The sequence below is a fragment of the Alosa pseudoharengus genome, unplaced genomic scaffold (assembly GCF_046254945.1).
Source record: "Alosa pseudoharengus isolate Yale_2024_CS ecotype anadromous, Long Island Sound unplaced genomic scaffold, YU_APseudo_1.1 YU_APseudo_1.1_scf_16, whole genome shotgun sequence".
Taxonomy (NCBI): Eukaryota; Metazoa; Chordata; class Actinopteri; order Clupeiformes; family Clupeidae; genus Alosa; species Alosa pseudoharengus.
This window is the reverse complement of record NW_027468630.1, coordinates 30,099,068-30,124,986: the sequence shown is the minus strand read 5'-3', so window position 1 is coordinate 30,124,986 and position 25,919 is coordinate 30,099,068. Positions and strand designations below refer to the sequence as shown.

Here is a 25,919-nt window from a genome sequence, read left to right as displayed (position 1 = left end):
CCAAGATCCGAAAGAGGTTGAATGTCAGGGCCCTGAATGCACACAGCACAAGCTGTCCAAAAGGCTGCTTCTAGCATGAGCTAATAGGGCCCCCAGACCCTTTAAGAGCTTACAGTATGAGGGCCCCCTGGGCTCCTTCGTGTTGAAAATGTGATCTCACCCATCAGGCCGTCCTGACCCCTCAGTGCTTACAATGTGAGGGCCCCCAAACTTCTTAGTGTTGAAAATGCAAGCTGGCCCAGTACTGTCCCGTAGCACATACAGTGTGAGGGTACCTCCCTAGCCGTCAAACAGTGCTTGCAATGTTAAAGGTGCTCTAAGCGATGTTCCACGGTTTCTCAGCTAAAACCTTTTTTGTCACATACTGCAAACATCACCTCACCATCCACTAGCTGCCTGTGCCCTGAATACACTGTAAAAAAAAAGGTCTCTGTGGACAACCCAGGCTCCAAAAACGGCAACAAAAACAACTTGGTCCAGCCTGGACCATAAAAGCATAACAAACTGTCCAAGCCAATCACTGACGAGATGCACGTTTAGGAGAGTTTCAATTAGTGGGCAGCCGTGGCCTACTGGTTAGCGCTTCGGACTTGTAACCGGAGGGTTGCCGGTTTGAACCCCAACCAGCAGGCACGGCTGAAGTGCCCTTGAGCAAGGCACCTAACCCCTCACTTTTCCCCGAGCGCCGCTTATGTTGCAGGCAGCTCACTGCGCCAGGATTAGTGTGTGCTCACTGTGTGCTGAGTGTTCACTGTGTGCTGAGTGTGTTTCACTAATTCACGGATTGGGATAAATGCAGAGACCAAATTTCCCTCACGGGATCAAAAGAGTATATATGCATATGCATGCATGAATCGCACGGGAGGGAGGGAGAGGGAGTAGCGAGCTAGCTCTCTGTTTTGATTGAACGTCAACAGAAGTGACATTACCCAACATCACTTATAGTACCTTTAAGGTCCCCAGGGACCTCTCTGGTGAAGTGAAATTGAATAAACCAATCACATGCAACCAGCATTCAATTCTGACCTATCCATCTATCTTTTATTAATTAACTTTGGCCTAATCTGCCCACTTCATGCGTCTGACTTCACTCTGGTCACAGTGTGCCTGCTATGTCGGCAAAATACACTGTCAAACTTGCACCCTTGGTGTGAGAGCTAGCCTAACCAGACCCTCGTGGGTTCACAGCAGGCCAGCCTCAGTAAATGTAATAATATCTCACTACAATCCCCTTACTTGTCCTGTGTGTGTGCTCAAAAATGTGGTTTTCTGGCTCTGAAAGGAAAGGAAAGAGAAAAAGATGGATGGCTCAGACCAGACAATCAATCAGCAGCCTCAACCTTGAGAGTGCAAATCTAATCGAGGGAACACAAAATAACCCCTGTAAAAATAATTGTGAGGGTACAGAAATATATCTCAGAGAAAAAAATCAACACCACAACCCTTAAGATTCCATATTTGCCTATAACTCTATGACTAAAGGAATGGAGAGTATAGCCCCAATTGTATTAACAATTGTATTAACTACCTATCCCAACGTCCTTGGCGTACGCGCGTCTCAATCGTATCTGCTTTTGATTGGTGGAATATTACTACGTACGGCGCCTCCTGCCCTGCCTGTTTCTTGACTGTAGGACTGCACAACCAGCAGCGCCCGTCTACGGAAATTAGAAATTCTTTGGTTCAACACTCCGTGCAACACTTGATAGCTTCCTGTGGTACCGCCCTTTGGGTGAGTGGATCTCACACTGGGAAGATTTCTTGGATTTAGCGTAGTGTCAGCAAAGTCGTACTGGGGTGAGCTCACACACTAGGAGAATTCTAGGTAAGAAAAACGCATTTATTTTACTGTACGATTGTGTTTTAAGTGGCCTCGTTTGGTGTTGACTAACTTGCTAGCCATGCTAGCTGGCTAACTGGCTAAGCTGTCGTTGCCAGTGTCTAGTCTACCTCACGTTCATACAAGGGCACTATAACGTTAGCTAACTTCTGCACTTGCTAGGAAGGTGTTCTCAGAAACATTGATTTGTGATCTGTTTCTTTTGTAGACATCAACACATTACTATTATTACAACGTACACATATGACAACTCGCGTATACCTTTCTCAATAACGTCAAGTTTAACGTTAAGTTAACGTTACCTTCGTTAATGTGTTTGTGGCAATGCCATGGATAAATTGTTGTAAACCGCTATGGATCATAATGTGTGAACCATAAGGCGACATAATCTCAGTTTTTAGAAACAGCAAGCCAATGATCGTATATTAACTTGATTGATTTGCCTGCTAGTCTACCTATCGTATCATACCACTATTATAGCTTATGAGTTATATGGGACGTTATAAATTGTATGGAAGATGCGATTCAATCCCACGTAACGATGACCAATGACTCACTCGACTGAGTTAGCTAGCTTCGATAGTTTGGAGAAATAAACAGTCCAGTCATTCAGCCCACAGTCATTAAGGTGTTAGACCATTGAATCAATTGAGATACATTAATGTGCATAGTGGATAGTTCTGGAGGATTTTTGTGCGAAATCATTTGACTACGCTTGTCGCTAGCTAAGTGACAATGTTAGGCTAGCTAACGTATTAATGTAACATTATTAGTGTATTGGATGAGTCCGGTTGATGGCTGAAAAATAGTTGTCGCATCTTGACCCTGTTGAGTTATCCAAAAGAAGCTTTCTTTCAGTTAACTTTGTTTCATTCTTTTGTTTTGTTGGAATGGCCAATCCCCACTTTCGAGTGAGACATGTCTGATGTGCGAGAACGCACGAGCTCTTTGCTGAATGGAATTCCATACCCTTCTCGCAACTGCTGAGCGGCCGCGCAGTCAGACATTAGCTGTTGTAAATGGCGAATTTATGCACCATAGTTATTGTGTCTGCAACCGATATTATATAAATATAGCATTTGACACTTCAGTCAATTCCACGGCCTTTCATACGTTGCGTCGCCAGTTTCTATGAAGCGGTCCATCTGTGCCGCCGTCCCAGATATACAAATTATGAATTAGTAGGTTACAGATACATTGAGGACCTAATAGAGAACAATACTACACTACACGATCTCTTAGTCTTGTTCTTTTATAATTACCCATGCTGTCGAGATAATGCCAGAATTAGTTCTGGGCTAGGGTGTGGTCCAACATAAGGAACAAGGGCGAGGGACCTGTATTTAAGACGCACCCAAGAAATCTGAGCTTCGCTTTTATGTAGTGTTACAGCCCTGCCACTGGAAAGAAATACAGTGGTATGGTAAAATGTATGTTACTTGCATTGCGTATTTAATTTGGTGTCTGTCGTCCTCCATGTAAACAATGAACCCTGCAGCTAAACAATATGCATTGTAGTCTAGGCCTATTTCTTCTCAATTGTATTCAGAAGAAGCAGTCTTTGGTCATAAAGCCACTAATCTCCCCAGTAAACAGGTTTGACAGCATCATTATATCAGTAGAGTGATGTGATAGTACTTGAATACATGTGAATTATCTGACATTCACTGACATGATCACATTGACACATTGATGCACATGTATTTGATTACAGCATGCAGACCATTGATCCATGTCTTAGGTGTGGCCCAAGTTTCACTTGTGTGCACCCTGATGGCATTAAGCCCTGTGTGCATGTGATGTGATGATCATCTGTCTCCTTCATGTTTTGTACCATCATCATCTCTCTTTTGTGTTAGTCTGAGGGGGAGGGTACGGAAGATGAATGAGGATGGAAGCATGCCACTCCAGAGAGCTGAGGAAGGCTAATTTTAGCCTTACTCCATCTGTTTGGTGTCATAATGGGGAAAAAATCCCTCGTTTCCTTCCACAGTTGTACAGAGCCCCATAAGAATCCGGGTGTTTTTTTTTTTCCGAGTTGTTTTTGTGGTCTCTCACAATACATGTGCATTACCTCGCCATATTTTAGCTTGTAAATGCAATATTATGTCTTTATTGAGAACACAAACGTGTTCAACCCAAAGCATTGCAAAGTAATACAAAAGTAAGGAGAGGAAGCATTACTTAGAAAAAAAAAAAACATTTCCACGACTCTTAACAATCTGCAGGACTGGGGGCGGGACTGTTACCCCCCTCCCCCACGACCCCCCAACATTCTAAATCATTTTTATACATCAGACTGTTATGTAGCATATATCATTTGAAAGTTTGGTCTCTTGGGAAACAATACATGACAATCTTTTTTCATGTAAAATATGTGTAGTGCTTTACATTGTCAGATTAATCTATGTCTCACTTAAATTTAATCAAAAATGCCCTCCTCCCCTTCCTCCGCCTTTGGTGCTTCCCTGCCTTCTAGCTCCAGTGCATATCCTTAGCAATAGGCTAGATATAGCATATTGGGTCTTGACATATTCACAGGAATCCATAGAAATTGAATAATCATGTTATTTTATCCAATATTAGTTGTGCAGATGTATAGTCCATCTTATACACACCAATTCAATTGAAATAGAAATGGCAAAGATTTATGTTTATGTAATTATTCCATATTTAGTGTAGTCATTCCATATCAGAACCCCTGAAGTACAATTCAAATGCAAGCATGAAACTTCAACGTGTTACCTTTCATTCTTCTACACAAAGGGGTTCATAGACAGTAAGCATTTGATTGTCAGTATGCATTTTGGATAACCAAAAGTCCTATGGGGAGTTTCCATAGGGCATTTTACAAAACGCATGAGCATACCTTGGCAAATACTTTTGAACACAGCTTCACAAGACCTTGTGCTAGGTCTCAGTTGTGTTTCTTAGTCATATTAAGTGACCTACTTACAATGATGCGTATCAAAGGAGAGACAGCATGACTTCACCTAAAGATCCACCAGCTGCTCTAACTAGACAAGGAAGTAGTCAGGGTTTAAGTATCCTTCCAGGTTGACGGATGATGGTGTTGGTCATCCCATTTTACGTGGACCACACTGAATCAAACTCTCATAAGAGCAGATAGCCATGCAGAACAATGAAACACTGCAAAATCATAATATTCCTCTAATATTCCATAGTATATCTCTAAACACATAGTCACACAGATATACACCAGGACAGTACAGGAACGGAATGAAATAAAAGCATCTCGTAACATCTCGTATGTGGAAGAACATGGAACAGCATCAGGACATAAGCCATTTATGAATATAAAAAACATAAGTTCCAATTCCGATACTGTCAGTATGTCAGGGCCTGTGGTAACCTGGAAAATCCAGACCCTGGTAATCTAGAAAGATTAAGTGTCTGGCCACGAATAATGAAAATGGCCCAACTCAAGGGACGGCACCAAGCATGCATTTGAAAATCTCACTGCACGCAATTGGATCAACCAATGTTTACTGACTGATTCCGGAATTCGACGCAATTGGGTAACACTATGACCAATGTTTACTGACTGATTCGTTGCAGTGCTGTCGTCATCTGCTTAGCTCGCCTCATGGCCCGCATATATCAGATACACCGATGTGATTGGTTCATCGCGGGGTAAAAGTAACGTGCATTATTACTCATTGCCAGAGTGTCTCGCAGAGACTGGATTTCCAGGGTAGGCCCTTGGGGGAACATGTTTTGTATTAAGGAACAATTTCCACTGAAACTCGGTAACTTGGAGTAATGTAGAAGGTCTGCCTTGGACCAGGGAATGTTGTAAGGTAAGGATGAATGCACATTGCATACAAATCTTTTGACAAAGGAAACATGAACCAAATGTATGATTATTACAAATATAGTTTGCTGTTGTTGTTCTCCAAGATGAAACTGTTAAAAGTGAATAAGGGCTGAAGGAAATTTTCCTAGCATTGAGCATTTTGTTTATTGGATTTTATGAAAGGACGCTCAACACTGTACTGTCTAATTGCAGCTGATATGCACTGGATGTACACAGTTACATGAGTTGAGTGTGGCGTTCCAGTGATCACATGAGGCATTATCAGCAATCTATTGGTTGCAATATAGAACTTATCTGTGTGTGTGTGTCAGCAATGCAATGTCTTATCGGGTGTCCAGCACACACTGACCAGTGGCCACAGTGGGGGAAAAACAGTCCTAATATTTCATTACATCATTAATAGACGACTCAAAAAAGTCACACAATGTGGAAATCCCTTCAAATTCAATGATTTTGATACTGGTTGACTGTATGGAGTAGAGAGCTGGAGTTTAAGATGCTGACATCATCTGTATGCATCACAATAGGTTAAAGAAGGATGGGCGTTTCCCTGTGTTTGCCTTGTTCTGTAGGTAAACGTGTCCCTCCTGTGTTTTGACGGTAAACAAACGACTTTCCCGTAAGAGCATTATGTTCTGGTAGATTAGACTGGTTTAGCTCTACTGGTCGGCTGCAGACGTAGGGCCAGCCCAAACCCACTGACCTCACATCCTTCATTTTTTGCAGGTGCAAGTAATATTTCTAGCATGAATCCAACTTTATTGTGTCCTTGGAGACATTGTATCATAAATTGTGTTGTTGGAACAGCTGGAATTACTGCAGCCTGTATGTTACTGCTGCAGTGTTGTCTTCGCATAGTGGAAAATGAGCCTGAGCTTTTGGTATGAATGGAGTTGTAGAAAACTGTCCTATACTGTGAAGTTGTATAGAATCCTATACTGGGATTAAAGCAACTTTCTCTGGGCTGGGTTTTTAACTTCTGATAGTTTTAGAAAGCAGAAGCTCATCTGCAGTGTTCATGTATTTCACAAGCACAGGGGCATGGCGTCATTTAAGTTTGGTTTCTATCATAGTCAGACTTGACTGTTGTCCAGGTCCATTACAGTTAGTAGGAAATGAAGAGCGTAAGCTTTCGCTAGCAACGCATGTGTGTGTTATGTTTGGGGACTGGAGCCAGGCGGTGACCTAACCTTGGGCTGTCATTGCAGTGACCACAGCGGTTCACAGTCAGGCCTGCCTGAAGTGAGTCACAGTGTTCCGGGTACCTTCATGTTTACTATCACAACAGCCCTTTGTTGAGTGCCACGCGTTATTTTTCCATTTTCACCAAAACTGAGTTTTAGTGGTGTGCTCAGTGTAAGCGCCACCCTGCCCTCCAACAGCCTTCCCACATGACCTCCCTCTAAAGCACATAGGACCAAGACCTCCTGGATGACATATGGTATTCCGTCACAAGATGGTGTTTTTGAGATTGAATTACACTGATAGGAAAGGCAGTTGGGGTTTGTATGGTTGTTGTTTTTTTCTCATCTAATAAAAGAGCGCCCTGTAGTGTATTGCTGTGACCAATGAATGATGTGGTGTTATGCAAGAGCACTGGTTGCATGTTTCATGTCCTCTGTCATCGCGTTCTGAAGTTTAACGATTCTCCTCGTCTTCGCCATGATGTTTTTATAGAGAACTGCACATTTAAATGTGATTTTTTTTTTTTTATGCTGGCTGCAATGTTGCTGTAATAGTTGTTTTAAAGGCAGTGTGTCACTTGGAAAGAATGACCTTTTCAATGCCCTTGTGTGTATTACGGCAGGCATAAAAACAGTTCTCAGTGCGGCAATGGGAAAGGAGCTTTCAACTAATGAGATAAGTCGGGTAGTTTCTGTGTTCATGTACTAGAGGTAATGAGTAACACATGCATGAACAGTGTCCTGGTGCGTAGACCCCCCCACCCCCACCCTCCACTCAATTGTTGTGTTCCTCTTGTGAGATGAGCTGCAGGAAGAGTGGGGTTCAGCATTGGGTCACCAAGGGATGGGAATGAGATGTTGTAAGAGGGAGTGTTCCAGCGCAGGGTCAAAGTGTGTGTGAGACAGGCCGCTTGTGGCTGGAGAATGGCAAACATCTGCTGGAAATGTGGAAAAAACGAGCTCATTCTTGACAAGTGACCATGGGAGAGAGTTTCTAGTATATTCTCTCTGGCTCCCCATGCTCATCTGTGATCTCCGCTCCTTCACTTAGTCATACTCTATTCTGCATTATTGTCCTGCTGTGTACGGCTACTGCTCAGTCTTGTCAAGTAATTCACTGTCCCCTTTATTATGAATTTTGCAAGATTAATCATTTTGAGGGGGCATGCATGTTTGTAATTTCTAACTGACCCTAACTCTGCTTAAATCTGGAGATATTTCTTTTACTGAACATGAACTGAGTGTGACTGTCCAGAGAATCTGGTACTTTTTTTTTTAGCATGAATGCTGCCATTGTGCCTCAGACAACTGTTAAAGAGATCAGTTTTGCCAGTGACCTTTCATTCATTCTGCCTTGGTTTCACGCAGCTGATGATCAAGAGTGCTATACAAATTTTAACCACATGCCTCAGATGGAGTGATGGCAAAGAGAGATTCTTATATGTCATAACATCCTCACGGTATTCATTTTTCTTTCCATACTAAGGAATCCCCCCCATCTCTGGCTTAACATTACCAGACGACTGTATCCCTGCAAATATGGCGTTGCCATTCAAGAAAGACCTGGAGAAGTACAAGGAGATAGATGAGGATGAGATCCTCGACAAGCTCTCAGAAGAGGAGCTCAAACAACTGGAAAATGCTCTGGAGGAGATGGACCCAGAGGTAAGGAGCACAGAAAGATGAGATGTTGTCTTCTTCTCTTCTTCTGGTCTGCAGCCTTGCTGGTTGACTTTCTAAGGCCTATGAAGTTGCACTTGTTTGGAGTCTCACGCAGATGTGCCCTGGACAGCCCAGGATTTGTTTGTTGATTTGCTTATGCAAATACCTCTCAGGCCTCTTGAAATGTTTGTTATTTATCATGGATAAACTTGCCAAGGCAAAACCATAAGAGAGACCATTGTGTTTTTAATAATTCCGGGTTTTTTTTGCTTCCAGAATGCACTGTTGCCAGCTGGCCTGCGACAGAAAGACCAGACAGTGAAGCAAGCCACAGGACCCTATAACAGAGATCGGCTGCTCAACTATCTGGAGAAGGAAGCCCTGGAATACAAAGATAGAGACGACGTTGTGCCCTTCACAGGGGAACGTAAAGGTGAGCCTGTGTGTGTGTGTATGTGTGAGAGAGAAAGAGAGAGAGATGGAGAGAGAAAGAGAAAGAAAGAGAGCTTTTCTCACCATCAGCACATACCTGCTAGAGTGAAATGTTTTCTGGTTTGTTTGTGTCAGTAGCAGTTTGTAACATTGTAGGATCTAGTGTGCGTGTTTTTCAGTCTTCTGTTGGGCTCTTAGTTTTAGTTTAAAGTTGGGCATGTGGGACTGAGTGAGTGTCGCTGTGCATTTGTGGCAGCTGGCTGATTGGTGTTTTCTGAGGATGTGTGGGCTGCTCAGCTTCTGTTGTAATTCCCACTCTGCTGGCACTGCAGGTATTACCAATGCACCCTCCGCCTCCTCTTATGTAACCAGCTGCAGTGTCTCACACACACACACACACACACACACACACACACACACACATGCGCACACATACTCTCTGAGAGAGGGGAATGAACGTACAATGAAATTATGGATGAGGTTGGTAACTGGAGATTCTTCGATGGAATCTTCTAAAGCAGCACATGCACACTCTAATGGAATTACAGTGTTTCCACCCTTACTGATGTCTGACTGCTGTCTCTACTAGTTTGCAATGCGAGGTTTCTTTAGCCTTCACTCTCACAGACATAAAGAGCTCTGTAGGTTCTCAGACGGAACAAAGAAGCGTGTGGAACGAGTAATGAATTTTGAGGCTGTTCCAGAAGCTCCGAGTCTGTGTGTGTGCATATGCAGGCAGATGTGTTTCAAGAGTCTGCCAGAGAATATACAGTCGTGGGTCGTATTTTGTGTGTGAGAGAGGGGGAGAGAGAAACAGACTTTGGTGCAAAAGGGTGGATATACACACATGTGAGAAATACGCCCAGAAATCTTAGTGTAATGGAACGCTGTGTTCTGGAGTTTGTCCAGAGGAATTCCAGAGTGGTGAGTATTGGTCCCTGGTGATGCGAGAGGGCAGCTGAATTAAATAAACGGCTGCTGTCAAAAAAAAGGACCTCTGACACATTCCTGCCCTCTGCACTCAGGGCACTCCAGCCAAGGGGGCTCCTCTCTGGCCCTGAGCTGGACGCTGCCGTGGCTCAGCGTGGAAAGCGGAAGCTGTGGCGCTTGGGTCCAGTCCCAGTCCTTTCCCTGTCCCGCTCTAAAAACACAACGATGAATCGCCCGCTTAAAGCCCAGTCACAGATAAGTGATTAAGGTGATTTGAGATTTAATTGTATTAACAGAAAATGACTAGTGGAAAAAAAGAGCAGAATTATTACTGGTTCTTGGGTCTGACTTTGTGGCTCTGAGAACTGAACAGGAAATGAGTAATTTTCTCCTAATGTTGTCTTCCTGAAAAGAGTCAGGGCAGAGACGTCATAGCACAGCACTGCAGGGGTTGAAGCATTGGGTGCCTGAGGAGGTGAAACCTGTCTGGTTCCTTTTTGGCGGTTCACGTTTGGTGAGCTTTTGAGGGTTTTGGTGTGTGTGTGTGTGTGGTGTGTGTGGTGTGTGTGTGGAACTGAGTGGCTGTGGTGGCACGGCAGGCTCATTCATCAGGCTGGTGGAGACTGGGCTGCGGCTGGGGCTTGGCTGTGCCAAGGACTGCAGTGAGCCTGATTTGTGAACGCTCACTGTCTCTACACTCCTCCTCTGACGGAGGGGTAGGTTTAGTGGGGTGACCACAAAGGCCCCTCCTCCTTTGGTCCAGAAACCACTCTATCAAATCCCTGATTGATGAATGATTTGTGCTATGGAACTACCACTAATGCAGAAAATGTTTAGTTGGTATGTTTTTTTTTTTAAGTAAACAGCAAATGCTTTAACCATAAGGCATGAGTTGTGTGGCTGCTATTGGTGGCCTGCGAGACTGCAGGGCATTTTCCTCTCTGCTATTGGTCTCTCTTGTTTGTTTGCCTTTGTGAGCCAGACCAGTGACATTGATTGCTGTGTAATTGTTGTGTGTGAGGGGGAAACAGGAAGTGCTGGCCCCCTGTGGAATAGCCACCCCTCTCCTGTTCTGCAGTGCAGGCGCAGGACTCTGGGCATTTCAGACATGTTTAAAAGTCCGCTCAAGTTTATGCCTGAACTGATGCAGTGGTCTTGCGTTGCATTTGTTTTGTGCTGCGGAGCTATGGCAACACCCTCAGTCTCTGTGCTAATGTCTTGCAAACACAGAGTACTTTTATTTTTAAAAATGCTAGGCTATTTCAAAAAGCTTTGTTCATTGTGTACTTGGTCATTTCCTGATCCAGCAGGGTTTCTTGCCCTTATATTGTGTTGTCACAGGCAGTCTCTTCTTGTATAGAGTTGTATGGAGCGTGCAGCAGCGTCCGAGTCTCTACCATTTGAACTATCCTCTTCCTCCCTTGGCCTCTGGCCGCACTGCAGCAGCCATGAATAAAGCTTAACGATGACAAGGCTCTTCAGCGGATGCTAATCTCCGCTCATGAATCTCCCCATCCGCAGGCCCCTAGCGCAGCTCCCCGGTTCACGCCAGTACTCTCTTTCACGATGCTGGCCAAGGGAGCAGGGCGACTTCCTTCTCCTGGAGAGCCAGAGAATGAGGGAAACGGGTGAGCAGAGGGAGAAATGGAAAGAGATAGAAAGAATGGGCCATCTGTCCATCACTGCAGGGGAGAGAAAGGAGAGGCAGCGTGTGTAAACTCAAAGGGTCAGTTGTAGCTGAGCCACCCACTGCAGGTCACCATGGAAACCTGCCAAGCTCTGTCCAGCCTGGTCAGCTACTAAGAAAAGAGGGACTCTCTCCCTTTTAACTCTGTTTTCAAAGCACCAGAGAGATAACATACTTTAGCAAGGGCAACACACATCAAGGAATCTAGACAGACATATTCCTGTGCTTAACAAAGAGGTGCTCTCCAGCGGAACGACTGATTGAATTGAGGACACATGAAAGTGCCCTTTCCTTGAAACGGCTGAATCTGCCCTTGTTCGCCGTGTTCCCTTGTGGCGTCTCGGGCGACCGCTCCTCTCCGCTCCCAGCGTCAGCTCTATGGGATCTCGGTGCCATCTCGCTCAAACATCCTCACAGAATCATGGGCACTCTCAATTTCCATGTCCTGTCAGAATGGGCCTGCTTTCTCTCAGCTTGTCCCGTCTTGACTTTGCAAAAGGGTCCGCAGTTGGTTTGACTCTTTCTCACGCCTCTCGGAGAATGGCACAAGTAAACCAAAGCAGTATTCACTCCCAAGATTAACGAGGGCTTATGTCAGAGTGCATCAGGAACAGCAGTGTTTTATAAACATAATTTCAGTCATGCAGTCAGTGTAATTACTCTAAATACAGTTTTCTCTCTTTTTGGCAGGTGTCTGCTGAGGGGGGGGGGGGGGGTGCACTCGTAGGGGAAACTTCCCCCTGCTGAGCTGAAGAATTACTCATTCTGTTTTCCCCCCACAGAAATAGTTTTCCACCTACCTCATCCTTTGTAGGCTCTTGCTAAACTTGATTGGGCCATATTTTCGGGTCCAAAAGTTGTCTTCTCTGCTATGGCGGCATGTTTGTTGATTTGTGGCATTCCTTTACATGGGCCATTGCGTTTTTGTTCCTGTTCCTGGGAGACCTCTTGTGTGTTTCCTGAAAGATTCAGATATTGTGTCTTGATGGAAACTGCTCTGGAGGCCCAGTCTCTAGCTTCAGATGCCAGTCACAGATAGGAGAGAACGGTGCGCACACACACGCACACACAAACACAGGAATGTCCACCCAGTCCTGGGCCGGGCTCTCTGGAAACGTGCCCTCCATGATAAGACGTCTGCATCTTAATCCATGTCTTTTCGTGTGGTCAGCCAGGATCCTGTGGAGGTTGTACCACATAAACGGATCCTTGGTCCCCTGGATAATTAAATCCATAGGTCCTGGCTGGGGCAAAATTATTGAAGACCATAGTATTGATAAGCTTATTGCATCTAATGGACAATGACGTTATTTGCCCGGGTGGCCAAAAAGGCAAGTCACACCACAGCTTCCCAGCTTGAACTGTTGGCACCCAAGGGATCACAATGCTGCTAATTGCATCTCCTGTGTCCTTTGATCATTTCAACCCAGCCCTTCACCAGGGTCAGAGAGACTCAAGATGAGTGGTATTTCAAGTATTGTATTATTATACTGTATATTAATATAAAATATTCATGCTTGGTCTCTAATTGATTGTTGTTATATGGGCAGCAGTCTGATCATGGTTTCATTGCAATCTGAAATATTTGCCATAGTTTTATAGCCCATCTAGTCCAATGTGATCTCTGCTGGGCTTTGATTAATGGGGTATAGTGTTATCTTAGGGCCTCATAGGGATTGGTCACTGGCAAATGTATTGGAATGAGTTTTAGTGCATAAAACCAAACACCTAAGAGTGTTTGTGAGCTTGGCTTCTCTTCTCCGCCCTGCTCATCTACTCTTTCACACTCTTTATCTCTGTCTTCCCTTTTCTCTCACTCATTCATCCCAGGTTTGGTTCTGTAACATTTAAGCTACCGTGTATTGGAGTATTAAACTGTTCCTCTCATACATATAACTCTTGGTGTGTCATGCCCTTGTGTTTAACATTTGTTTTATAAACTGTTTAGTGATATTGTGGGTCTAATTATGGAGTCAGATTGCCAGTGTTTTCTACAGAAGTCAGAAGTCTAATGAATCTTACTGTCCCATGAAGTTCTGACATGCCTGAACCCTCCCGTCAGCTGTTTTCTGTCATTGATAACATTTTGACGACCTTTACACACATACACACACACACCCACACACCAACTATGCTTGGTAGTCAGTAAAATAAAATCGTACAGAGGAAATGGCCAGTCAATACACCTGTTCAACTGATTGTTATTTTTAAAAATTTGTATTTTAAAAAATTAGTGCATGCCATTCCTGTAAAAAAAAAAAACGTAGCCCAATATTACATGCCCGCTGGTATGCCTGCTTTAAAATTAGGATGATGGGGGAAAAACATAATTCCAGGTAAGCATTCAATAATGAATACTGAATATTATATTATATAATATATTAGCCTTTAATTAATATGCAGTAAGCATAATTTAGGCATGGCTGCATGGGACATTTTTACAGATCAAAATGCCATGTGTTTAATTAAGGCTATATGTGTTTATTGTTAAGCTTATTGAATAACTTTCTGATAGAGAAGACCAACTATTTTGTGAAATGAGCATCATAGTATGAAATTTGCAACGATGTGACTCCACTATCTCTGGTAGCCTGTAATAAGTGACATCATGCTCTGTCTGCCACTCGTCTGTAGCTGATCGAATTATAAGCCTAAAGTTTTGAGTAACTTAAGGATATAGAAGACAAACCATTTTCTCATCATATGAGATTTGCAACGATGTGACTCAAAAACAGTCTTTGGTAGCATTAGTGACATGTCGCTCTGTCTGCCACTAGTTGTCTAGCTGTTTGGCTTTCTGAAACGTTCTTAAATTCGGGACCATTAGCCTATCGCCTGTTTGAATTTGGGACCTTGCAGTCGGAATTGTCATTGGTTTATTTAAAGTCTCAAGTCCAAAGTAGCCTGGGCTATTCAAAGTGTCAGTTTATTACACATCATTTTTATGTAATTTTGAATAGCCACTGCATACCCGTGTTTGTTGCCGTGTTGTTGCAAAATCCGTGGAATCATTTTATGCAAGCAAACTGCATACAGGGAGTCTTCATTGTTGATGTCAGACATGATGAGCACCCATGCATCTTGACCTGTGATTCAGTGCTGCCAAAACTCTGCTTACCCTCTCTGTCTCTGTTCCTGTGCTGTGCTGTGTGAGAGGGGGAGTGGCTACAGTATAGCAGAGAAAGGCAATGTCTGCTACTTTTACCGATATATTCAACAATATCTTTTGCATTACACCTGCCAAATTTGAAATCAATTGGACAAACGGTTCGAGAGATATGCGACTTACAAACAGACAGATAGATGTTCCTGTCATTTATAGATAGATAGAAGATAGATAGATAGTGATAAAAAAAGAACTAATAATGAGTATCAACAACAGTATCAGTGCTCAGTGCTGATTAAAATCTCTAGGCCTGCGACTTCGTAGGGAAAACTTTGTTACTTATAAAATACATATAATGCTAACCTTCAACAGCACCCAGCTCTCAGGTTAATCTCCCATTGCTTCATTGTGTGGGGTGGTCATGCGCCCTGGACATCACTGGCTCGCACTGCAGTAGACGACTATCTCTATCGGCACAGAGCTGAAAGTCTATCCCCGTGGATCACGTTTCTTCAAATGAAATCGACTCGCAGACACAGTAATGATCATGGTGTAGAGAAGCTGGAGATGTCGGATATCTCCCTGCAAGCCACTGTTTTATGCAGTCATTGGCTTAGTACATACACACAATGCAACATACCGTATTTTCCAGACTATAAGTCGCACCGGAGTATAAGTCGCACCAGTCAAAAAATGTGTCATGAAGAGGAAAAAACCATATATATAAATATATATATGTTGCACCTGAGTCGCAGGACCAGCCAAACTATGGAAAAAAGTGCGACTTATAGTCCGGAAAATACGGTACCAGAATTCGCTGTCAAACAGAACGCAAAGCACCTACCAAGTGAACAGCACATCCTTTAGTGTGGTGCTCATCTTAGAAAACAGATGTGTGTTTCCATTTGGAAGTTCTTTGAAAAGTGCTCTGCAAGCAGTGAGTGACATCAGAGATATGAAGCCTGTTGTAGGTCTGAGTTTGAAATCTTTAACCCACACCCCCCGGGCACTAATAAAGGGACGTGGAGCGTTACCATGGTTATTCCGCTACAAAGCAATTTGCAGAAAGCTATGACAGAGAGACAGTGAGGGGGGGGTTGGGTTCCACGATGGTCAGCATGTTGTGGGGATGGAGAGGAGAGCAGCACGCAGCTGGGTCTGGCACTAGAGTGAGTCACTCTGGGAAGCCAAGGCTGATGGGAAATGTGATCGCATGTTGTGGTTTCTGCTAGCTTTGCTGTGGGAGCTCGTTTCTGGTTTTAATGGAAAGTGTGTGCAGTGGACCCAGTACAGATGATGCACTCTGGCACCAGATGTGAGCTGTACCTCAGCTTGATTAGTTTATTTATTTCAAGACGCAAGACTAGAGCAGAATGAGGTGGAATAGAATAACATCTTTGCAAAGTCTTTTCTCTTCCTTTTGTTTGAGTTCAGCTCTAGTATTTGTCTTTATCCCCATCACCTACCTTTTTAAACCTTCCCCATCACCTACCTTCTAAAAAAGACGTGTGCTTATCAGACACAGTGAACTCTCCTCCTGTTCTTTCCCCTGTGAGTTTGACAAATAGTGTATTCTAAGCATTAACACATGACCTCAGGTGACTGACAACTTGGGCAGATTAAGATCTTCTTGATTGCCTCATTTGGCGCAACTCAACATTAGTTTTGGTTCTTCTTGATATTGGATGAGCCAGGTCCCCATGGTGATGTCTTACAGCTGACTGGGCTCTCACAGCTGATTCTGACTCGGACTCATGAAGCACAAAACAGACACGCTGTGTGTGACAGCGGCCCTTGCAGAATAGAGTCTTTGTGCTTAAGCTTAACCATGTGCTTACAGCCTGATGCAGTTGATGTGCTCGTAGTGAAACCACACAGGCCACTCAGGTGAAAAAACATTATTGTGTGTGTGTGTGTGTGTGTGAGTGTGTGAGAACGTAGACTTATCGTTGTTCTCTTTCCCCCAGGAAAAGCGTGGGTGCCCAAGCAGAAGCCCATGGAAACCCGACAGGAGGATGTGACGACCCTTGACCCTGAACTAGAAGAAGCTCTCTCCAGTGCCACAGACACAGAGCTCTGTGACCTTGCAGGTAGGAAGATTGAGGGAACAAAGTGTCTCCTGTTGTGCCAGGACAACAGTAAGACATTGTATGTCCTGCAAGTTGAACATTTAAGTTTAAGAAACAAACGGCCCACTCACATAGACAGACCGTGTGGGAAAGAGGGCAACCCTAACAAAGGACCCTCAGTTGCCAGCCTAGCCATTCCTCTTCGCTTGCTGAGTGACTCTGAAGTCAAGGCTTTTAGGGAGTCTAATTCAGTGGACCTGGCTGCAGGGAGGAGTAGACGTCTCTTTTTTTTTTTTTTCCACTTTTGTTGTTTGTCTCTGATGTCAGTTGTGCTTGTAACTCTGCAGTCTGTTCACCAGAGCCTTTCAGTGCTCTGTGTAGAGAAACTGAGAAAGCCCCTTTTAAAAAGCCAGATAGAGCTCCCCAGGGCGGCCCCCTGTTTAATGCAGCGTTCTCACCCGCAGGGCCAGCCCACGTCTCCTTTACTTTTGGGTCTGTTTCGCCCCCTCGTGCATAAAAATACATTTCCACATGTCTGTTATGGAAAACAATGGAACAGCACCCCACCCTTTAATCCACTGGGGAAACACACTACTGCTGCTCATCCTGTCCACATGTCAGCTTGTGTGTTCTCTGTCAGCCCACTTACAGATTTGAGGACAAACGATAGCACCAAAACTCCATCAACATTATGCTTTACATACTTATGAAGATTTATTTGTTTGTGTTTGTTTGTGTTTCTAACAGCGATCCTTGGGGTGCACACACTAGTGACAAGTACACAGAGCTACGATGGGACCAGCAGTAAAGGCGGTTACAACAGTGAGTACGCCACAGTTCACTGCATGTTTTACATTTTAAAACTCCTTGAATCCTTGATTACACTACTGCCAAACCCTTTCCCAATATCTACTACCAAAATAATGACTTCTACCAGGGTGTAGGGATTACCATAGAAACCTATTTAATCTCATCTTTCATGGTAGACATCATCAAGGGTGAAAAAGTCAATCCTGTTTTTGATGAGCCGCCCAACCCGACCAACGTCGAAGAGACGCTGCAGAGGATAAAGTCAGATGACTCCTCTTTGACGGAGGTCAACCTCAACAACATCAAGGTATAGTACTAACTGCAGTATATGCTCTGGGTTACAAGCCAGATATCTTGCTGTGCAAAGGCTCTAACACCACAGTGTTCTCTTCTAGAACATTCCGATACCCACACTGAAGGACTTTGCCAAGGCCATGGAGAAGAATACGCATGTGAAGAAGTTCAGCCTGGCGGCCACACGGAGCAACGATCCCATCGCCGTGGTAAGCTACGTGGGGAGAGTCTGTAGGAGTCTGTAGGAGCTCTGCCATAGCCAAGAAATAAACCAGCTCACAATTGAAGAACAGCCTAAGCTTTGTGTTTCGGTTGCACTGGTGCTGTATTTACACTGCAGCTGGGCTCGGCTGATCTTCTTCTATACAGACGTAGAACTTTACCAAACCCATTATTACATACTGATTGTTTTCTTGAAACACTCTCAGAAATATGGTGCCTATGAAGCACTTTCCAAGACTTACTAAAAGAGCTCTGTTCTGACAAAACCTGTCTTTCTTCATGAGCCTGTTGGGATTTATGGATGAATGGGCACATTTACTGGCCCTGCAGGTTCACATCCTGTTCCCTTGGGCTGTGTTTACTTTCACATTCACTGACAGTGTAACAGTGGGACATCATGAAGTGTCTTACGTTTCCTCTCTCTGGACAGGCCTTTAGTGACATGCTGCGAGAGAACAAGACCCTGAAGAGCCTCAACCTGGAGTCTAACTTTATCACCAGTGCCGGTGTTCAGGCCTTAGTTGAAGCCCTGAGGGACAATGACGCACTCACAGAGATCAAAATTGACAACCAGGTATTGACAGCATCTAAACATTTTTCGCAAAGAAGTTTTCCTATTTTTACCTGAATGAACTAGTCATTGACATCCCTAATTGCATTTCAATTGCAAGTGCATTTCAATTATACTGATTTCAATTTAAATGTGCTTGGAGCAAAGCTAGATTGTTTCTTTGCAGGGGACCCAAAAGTAGAATTGAGGCCTGTATTGAATGGTATTTATGATTGTCGTGGCAAGTACAGACAGGTGTTTTCTACAACATGATCTGTGACGACTGAACAACAACTGAAATCACTGACGTTTTGGGCCAGAGAAGCCACTCTATCCTGCGTACAGTTTTATGAAGCAGTTGAGCGCCTTTCAGGCTGACCATCTCCTTGTCTGTCCGTTCCTCAGCGACAGCAGCTGGGAGCCAATGCAGAGATGGACATCGCCAAGATGCTGGAGCAGAACACGAGCATCATCAAGTTTGGTTACCACTTCACCCAGCAAGGCCCAAGGTCCAGAGCAGCAGCAGCCATCACCAAGAACAACGACCTGGGTAAGAGCACCGCTCTGAGGACCAGAGCCCCTCACCTCTCACGCCAGACACACATTACCTGGCAAACAACACATCATTGCTCTCTCTGCTGTCACTTTCTAGAGATGCCAACTGTGGACTTCATATCTCTGGTTTCTATGGGACATTATCTCTGTGTTTGCTGTATATGACATGATAGATGGGTAGTTAAAATAGTGCTTCACTTTTTGTAAAAAAAAAGTAAAAGTAAACCACCCCCAGGAAGTCATTGTGTAGTCTGGTAGGGGCACACCCTGTTTTGGCAGTAATTGTTTGTATCTGGTTGTGTTAGCCATTTAACAAACAAAATAAAACATTTCTGAAGGATTGGAACATTTGAATCACTGCAAACTAGTGCAGGCTGTGGGTGAAACTGTCCTACCACTTGCTATAGAGCTAGACGCATGTACTGATGTACTCTAGCTCTGCCAGAGGTCAGGAAGCTTTACTACAGTATGTATAAAAGCCCAGATGGTCTTCCGAGAAGGATGCCGATTTATCAAATTAATAAAAGACCAGGAAGACCATCCATTAATAATGGAACACTAATCGAAAATTCGGTTATTATCTGGAGAAGAAAAAGTTTTGCGTAAAAATAGTTGCCACCAGCAATAAATGTGTTCACCATCACTTTTTGACTAACCGTTCAACATAACTTGAAGAGCGTTATTCGACTGCTGTTGGGCCAGACAAGTAATGGGATGTGTGGGAAAGTGAGCTGGGGATTCGTGCCTTAAGTCCCTGGTGTTCAGTCATTTCCTCCCTGATAAGTTCCTCCCCATGGGCTTCTTCAGGGCCATTACGCAGGCTGGCCAAGTTCTAGTCTCACAGACCTTTAAATGAATCTGGGGACAGAGGAGAAGGATCTTTTGTTCTGTCTGCTTTGGAAGTCATCCTAATCATTTAACTGCATTACAGACTCTTGTGAATAAGTGATTGTTTGTGGATCTCATTGCCGTGGTGAAGACTGAAGCCCTTCTGTGAAACTGTTTTGTTTTTGTTTTGTTTGTTTATTGTTGCTGTTTGCATGTCTTCTCTCTGTTGAAGCCCTGCAGCTGCCCTGCTGTGGGTGGGGTAATGACCTCACAGCACCCTCTGCGGCCTAGGTGTCCAGCTCAGACAAGACGCCTATTTGGGGTGGCCCCTGTCACGCGGGTATCTGGTGTGCGCATGGTAGTGACCATTGGCCCTGAAACTGGAGCATGCCCTCTTAACTGTGTTCCCTAACAGTAAAATCTTGCCGTGTGTGGGAGTAGATATTAACCTGGCTCACGCTGAAAGGCCTCTATTTGGATGCAAAAGCATTTTCAGATTCTGACTAAGTATGAGTTGGGATTATTTTCAGGACTACTGCTGCTTGCTCAAAGAAGGGTTGAGCTGATTTTCAGACGTTACGGTAGTACAGGCGCTTGATCACACAGAAACAGCTAGTCTAGATAAAACTGAAGACCTTTTCCAAGTTGCAGCATCTTTGCTATCTCCACTAAGGAGGTTATTTTTTCACCTGTGTCCGTTTGTTGGTTTAAATGTGTGGAATTGGCTAATGTTGTTAAATACAGCATTCACATTCAAATACACGCATTCCCAAATGTACCGTTTGCTGAGTTACCAAGTTTCATGAAAATTGGGTCAGTAGTTTTTGCAACATCCTGCAAATAAACTAGCCTAGAAAATCCAGACCCTGGTAATCTAGAAAGATTAAGGGTCTGGCCACGAATAATGAAAATGGCCCAACTCGAGGGGCGGCACCAAGCATACATTTGAATATCTCACTGCACGCAATTGGATCACACTACGACCAATGTTTACTGACTGATTCGGGACTTCGACGCAATTGGATAACACTACGACCAATGTTTACTGACTGATTCGTTGCAGCGCTGTCGTTATCTGTTTACCTCGCCTCATGGCCCGCCTATATCAGATACACCGATGGGATTGGTTCCTCACGATGCAAGGGGTAAAAGTAACATGCATCATTACTCATTGCCAGAGTGTCTCGCAAAGACAATTCAAATTGTTCTTTTTTCGAAACCTCTGGATTTCCAGGGTACAAATAAACAATTAATAAACCAACAAACAAACAAACAGACATGGGTGAAAAGGAAACCTCCCTGGTAGAGGATCTGTTACAAATCTGGTGAGGTTGGCACTTCACTGAGTGTCCTTCTCATTGAATCCATTATTTAGTGATCTCATTGAGCAGAATGAAATCGAGTCAGGTGCTGTATGTCTGGGACTGCTATAACATACTTATTAAGTTCATTTCTAAATGTCATTCTTGTTAAGCCTCTGTGAATGCAGGCTCATATAATTCCTCATATCATCTCAGACATCAGTTAGCTTCTGACTTATGGTCTGTTTTTATTACAGGTCACAATTCACAGTGCATGTTTCAATTTCACTAGTTTGTCTTTGGTCTAAATGTAGTGAATACGTTTTGTCCAGAGTGACTCTGGTGGATCTAACACAGCAGCATGGGCTGGACACAGCTGACCCTCACAACCACAGGCAGCTACGCCACACGCCCACAGATCTCTGAAGGCAACACGATTGGGTGCTGAGAAATAACCTGACCAATATCTGTCCTGCTTCTGCAGTGCGCCGGAAACGAATGGAGAGGGAGTAGACATGCTGTGCGGCCACCCCACTCCGTCCCCGCCCGCCTGCCTGCCAAACCTCCCCCTGCCCCCCCCGCTCCTCCGCCCCGACTCAACTGCACCTCCCCAGTCTTGTGCCAAACTCTCGGAGCAACAAGGCGTCCTCAACAACCAGAGCACCACCATGAAGAAGGGAAATAACTGGAACAGCCCTCTTCTTTTCTTTGCATTCAAATTTTGTGTTTCGGTTTTTGCTGTTATTATTATATGTTATATATTATCATTCCAGCTGTGATTTTTTTTTTTTCAAGAGTTGTCATTCCATTTGTTTTTCCATCATTTTCTTGTCTTGCTTGTGCGAGACATTTTGGCTTGTTAATGTTTTTGTTCATTTGGGTATTTTTTTTTTCTGTTTTTGTTTTGTTTTTGTACTCTGCTGAAAACTAGGATAGGATGATTACAGTTTACAGGACTGTAGAAATCCTTCATCATCAGTACATGCTTCTAGCTCTATAGAGCCAACTTTTAAGATCACGTTTAACAGGAAGAGTAAAGAGGATATTATTGATCCATCCAGGCCAGGTGATAACTGGACCTCTCAGGCCCATTTCTAAAAGCTGACCTCTAATGACCCTCTCGGGCTTCACTGCAAGAGGTGGGAAATGGAAGCATGCTCTTAGACTGAGCTTTGGACATCTTTTGATGAGTGCTCACAGGGCTTTGTGGCTGACTCGGTGTAGAGATCCAAGTTTGAAGTCTTCAGTGTATCTCTGCTTGTCTCAGTGTCCGTAGGGAGAGCACGGGTTCCTATGTCTGGCACATGAGCTTGGACTGCTTCATCTCCTTTGTGTTCCACAGTGCAACTGTGGGTGGAGGGCAGAAGCGCATCAGCTGCTGTGGTCAGTGACGGAGGACTGTGACGCTGTCAGACACCTAGGCTTGACTGGACATGTCTGCTGGTTAAATACAGCACAGCCCTCCGTGCTGGCGTCAGCACTGAGCAGGCTTACCACTGCTGACTGCCCCACCTGTGGTGTGTTTATCCGACGTGTCACTCACACATGTGGATAACAGCACAATAGCTTTCAGTGTTGGTGTGTGTAAGCGAGAGTCTGTTTGTGTGTGTGAGAGCAAGAGTGCATGTATGTGTGTGAGTGTAAGTGAAAAGTCAGAGAGATAGGGACTGTGAGTGGACGTGCGCCTCTAGAGCAGGCTTTACTGTTGGACCATAGTTCAACCATAGTCCTCTCTACTGAAGTGCCCTCGCTGTGATATGCTTCTTTTTAATCTCTTATGGGTTGTTTTCCCCTGAAAGGGACAAGGGAACTAGACAATTAGGATCTTGTTTGATTTGAAGGATTTTAAATGCTGCGTTTAGACCACATGGTCATTTTTAAAAGGAAAAACAAAATAAATAAAAAGAACAGATCAGGTTAATGCGTTTCAAATGAGTAACCAGACGAAAGCTGGTCTACCTATGCCAAAGACTGATGCAGCTCATGAACACTGGTGGTCTCCTTTATTTTTGGATCTGGATTGTACTTTTACTATTTTTGCTGTAATGTCTAGCTTAAAGGATGGAGGGAGTTCCATTCAAAGACAACTGTGGTAATAATTGTAGAGCTAAATGCTGGGATAACCTTGTGGACAAGGTCTCTGGCCTCCCAGGCAGTCACACCACTAAGGCGGAAACAATTCCCTCACACAGATACACATACACTCTTACTCTCGCAAACACACATATTGTGTTTCTATATAGGATGCTAGCAGAAGTATGCTGTTCTTTATGTAAAATGTCAACAGGAATTGGCTGGATCTTTTTTTCACAGGAACACGTGAGCATGCTTTAGATGTGAACACTCAGACCGATTTAGCATTCCATTTTATTGTTTGTTTACACCTCTTTTTGAAGAGAGATGTGTTAACATAGCCTTGTGGACCAATCAGCACGTTTGTGATCATGCTTGTCTGTTTTTCTGTCTGTCTTTTGTCTGTAAACTTGAGTGTATGTATTGCAATTAATTTTTAAGGTTTTGTACATCTGTGCTTTGAGCCATGATGTCAGGTGTTTTTGCTGTTGTTTTGTTTTTTTCTTTTCGGGTAGCTGGATCATGCTTATATAAAACACACGTGAGTGAAATGGCCCTTGCCCTGTGAAATGTCTGATCTTTTGATGTGTAATATAGATGTCCATCTCAAGACCTCTTCTTCACAGAAACTCCTTCCACCCCTTCGTATATAATACAAATATCTATATAGAATAATAAATATCAATTGTAAGGCACTCTCCGCAGATTTTTTTTTTACCTTAATACTTCAACTCTGGACTCAAGAAGAGGAAATATTATGTACTGTTATTAACTCCATGGCTCTCTGTGGCACTGTAAAAAGAATGAAACATTCTGAATAATAAATGTTTTTACGTATCACTGTAGTCTCCTGTATGTTTCCCTCATGCTGTGAACACGTAGCTGACAGAACTTAAACTGTCATTAAAGCAGTCATTCAAAACTTGTATGCTGTTGCGATTGATATGTAAAATTGTATGTGTACCATAAGCAGTGCAAAAACGTGTCTGTCCCTGCCGTTAAGAGGGAGTTTCCATGGTGATTCCTATAAAGTCAGATCCATATATAGCTGGGGAGAGCCTGCAGGTGGTGGCTCTCTAATTGAATCCAGTCTCTATGATTGTTTGCTCATGCCTGGAAGATGATGTAATGCAGCTATGTCATCCTGTGCACTTTTGCCAGAACAGAGAGAGCACTGCTTTATCTTAACACTGCGATTGTTTGGGCCCACATACTGAACTTTGTTCCAAACTGAGTTGACAGCCTCAAATGAGTTTGTTTCTACTGACCATTAGAAGAGACAAGAATAGCACATTTATTTTTTATTTTTTAAAGTTGTTTGTATATGAAACTGACACCCTAGACTGATAAATATCTCCAGTGTTGAAAAGGAGTTCTAGCTGTTAGATAGTTTGTACAATGTGTTAACGCTACATGCAAGCATTTGAGAAGACAGCTTGTGGTTATAGCCATGTGTGTCACATTGATATGAATTTAAATGATAATTAAAGTTTATGTCGTGGTGAAGCTAAGGTGCTTACCCCTGTGAAACCTAATGATGTCATTGCAGCAGCTGTATGCGTAGGCTACTTACGCCACATATTGGTAGTTAACTGCTGTCACATCTTAAAAGGTCAGTAAAAACTGATAAGCACAGCCCAACATGCCCAAAAACATGTCGCAACAATACCTGCTGCTGTTCTTCAAAGGGAGGGCCTGTATCGAAGCTGCGTCTCTGAGAGCATGACATCATCTCAGGTAGATATGAAGGCAACCCCACCTCTGTTTCAAACAAACAAAAGCCACATTCACCGCCACCTGTTTCAGTGGATTGGCTCTCACCACACACTTACCAACCTTATATAATAATGATAGGAAGTTCTCAGTGAATTCAGGGATTGGTGTGTACGTCGTCATATAATATATGATCAAGTGAAACCTTTCTGTTTCACATCATGTTATCACATCATATCAGTATCACATGTGCATGATGACATTATAAGGGAGGGATCTTTGGGTCATAATACACAGGGTAACTTTTTGAGCAGTGTTGGGCAACCAGATAACTGGTCCTGAGTGTTGTGATTGGATGGTCATGACAATTTGCCAACTGATAATGAAAGTTCTGTAGAAAAATATTTTTGCTCATTGAGCAATACTGAATCGATATCTAGGAGCATTGCCTTGCAACATTGCTCAAAAAGATGCCTTCTGCATCATCAGCTTCAGGGTATGGCTGTATATTGTATGTGTGTGTCCAGACAGGCCCTGGGGTCATTCACATTTAGTAGATTTTCCTGTGTAGAAAAGGAGCAAATCTTATTTTGACAAATGGCTGTTTTAATGGTTTTACTTTGGGGACACCCTAGAGGTCTGATTTGGTAAACACATACCAGTCATCTGCAGCTTCTTATGTGGAGTAACTGATGCAACATTGCCATCTGTCAGTAAGCGGTATTAACTACAAGTCTGATGTCATAGACCTCTGAAGTTCGCCTACAAAAAGGAACCAAAGATACCTTGAATTCTCCTTGTACTGGGAAAATGTACACACATCTC

At 43.6% G+C, this 25,919-nt stretch overlaps 1 protein-coding gene across 1 annotated transcript; it reads left to right on the top strand.

The window, feature by feature from the left end:
* The first annotated feature begins 1,663 nt into the window (after window positions 1-1,663).
* tmod2 (tropomodulin 2) lies at window positions 1,664-24,221 on the top strand. Its single transcript, XM_076287678.1, has 10 exons — window positions 1,664-1,825; window positions 8,349-8,527; window positions 8,801-8,957; window positions 16,647-16,769; window positions 17,496-17,570; window positions 17,735-17,865; window positions 17,954-18,061; window positions 18,505-18,648; window positions 19,030-19,174; window positions 21,793-24,221. The coding sequence occupies exons 2-10, from the start codon at window positions 8,402-8,404 to the stop codon at window positions 21,819-21,821; spliced, it is 1,038 nt and encodes a 345-aa protein (XP_076143793.1). The 5' UTR covers window positions 1,664-1,825; window positions 8,349-8,401; the 3' UTR covers window positions 21,822-24,221.
* The last annotated feature ends 1,698 nt before the right edge of the window (window positions 24,222-25,919 follow it).

Coding starts and splice junctions, on each gene's coding strand:
- tmod2 (XM_076287678.1), top strand. CDS start 8,402: ATGGCGTTGCCATTCAAGAAAGACCTGGAGAAGTACAAGGAGATAGAT. Junction 16,770..17,495: donor AGAGCTCTGTGACCTTGCAG/GTAGGAAGATTG, acceptor TGTTTCTAACAG/CGATCCTTGGGGTGCACACA. Junction 18,062..18,504: donor GCAACGATCCCATCGCCGTG/GTAAGCTACGTG, acceptor CTCTCTGGACAG/GCCTTTAGTGACATGCTGCG.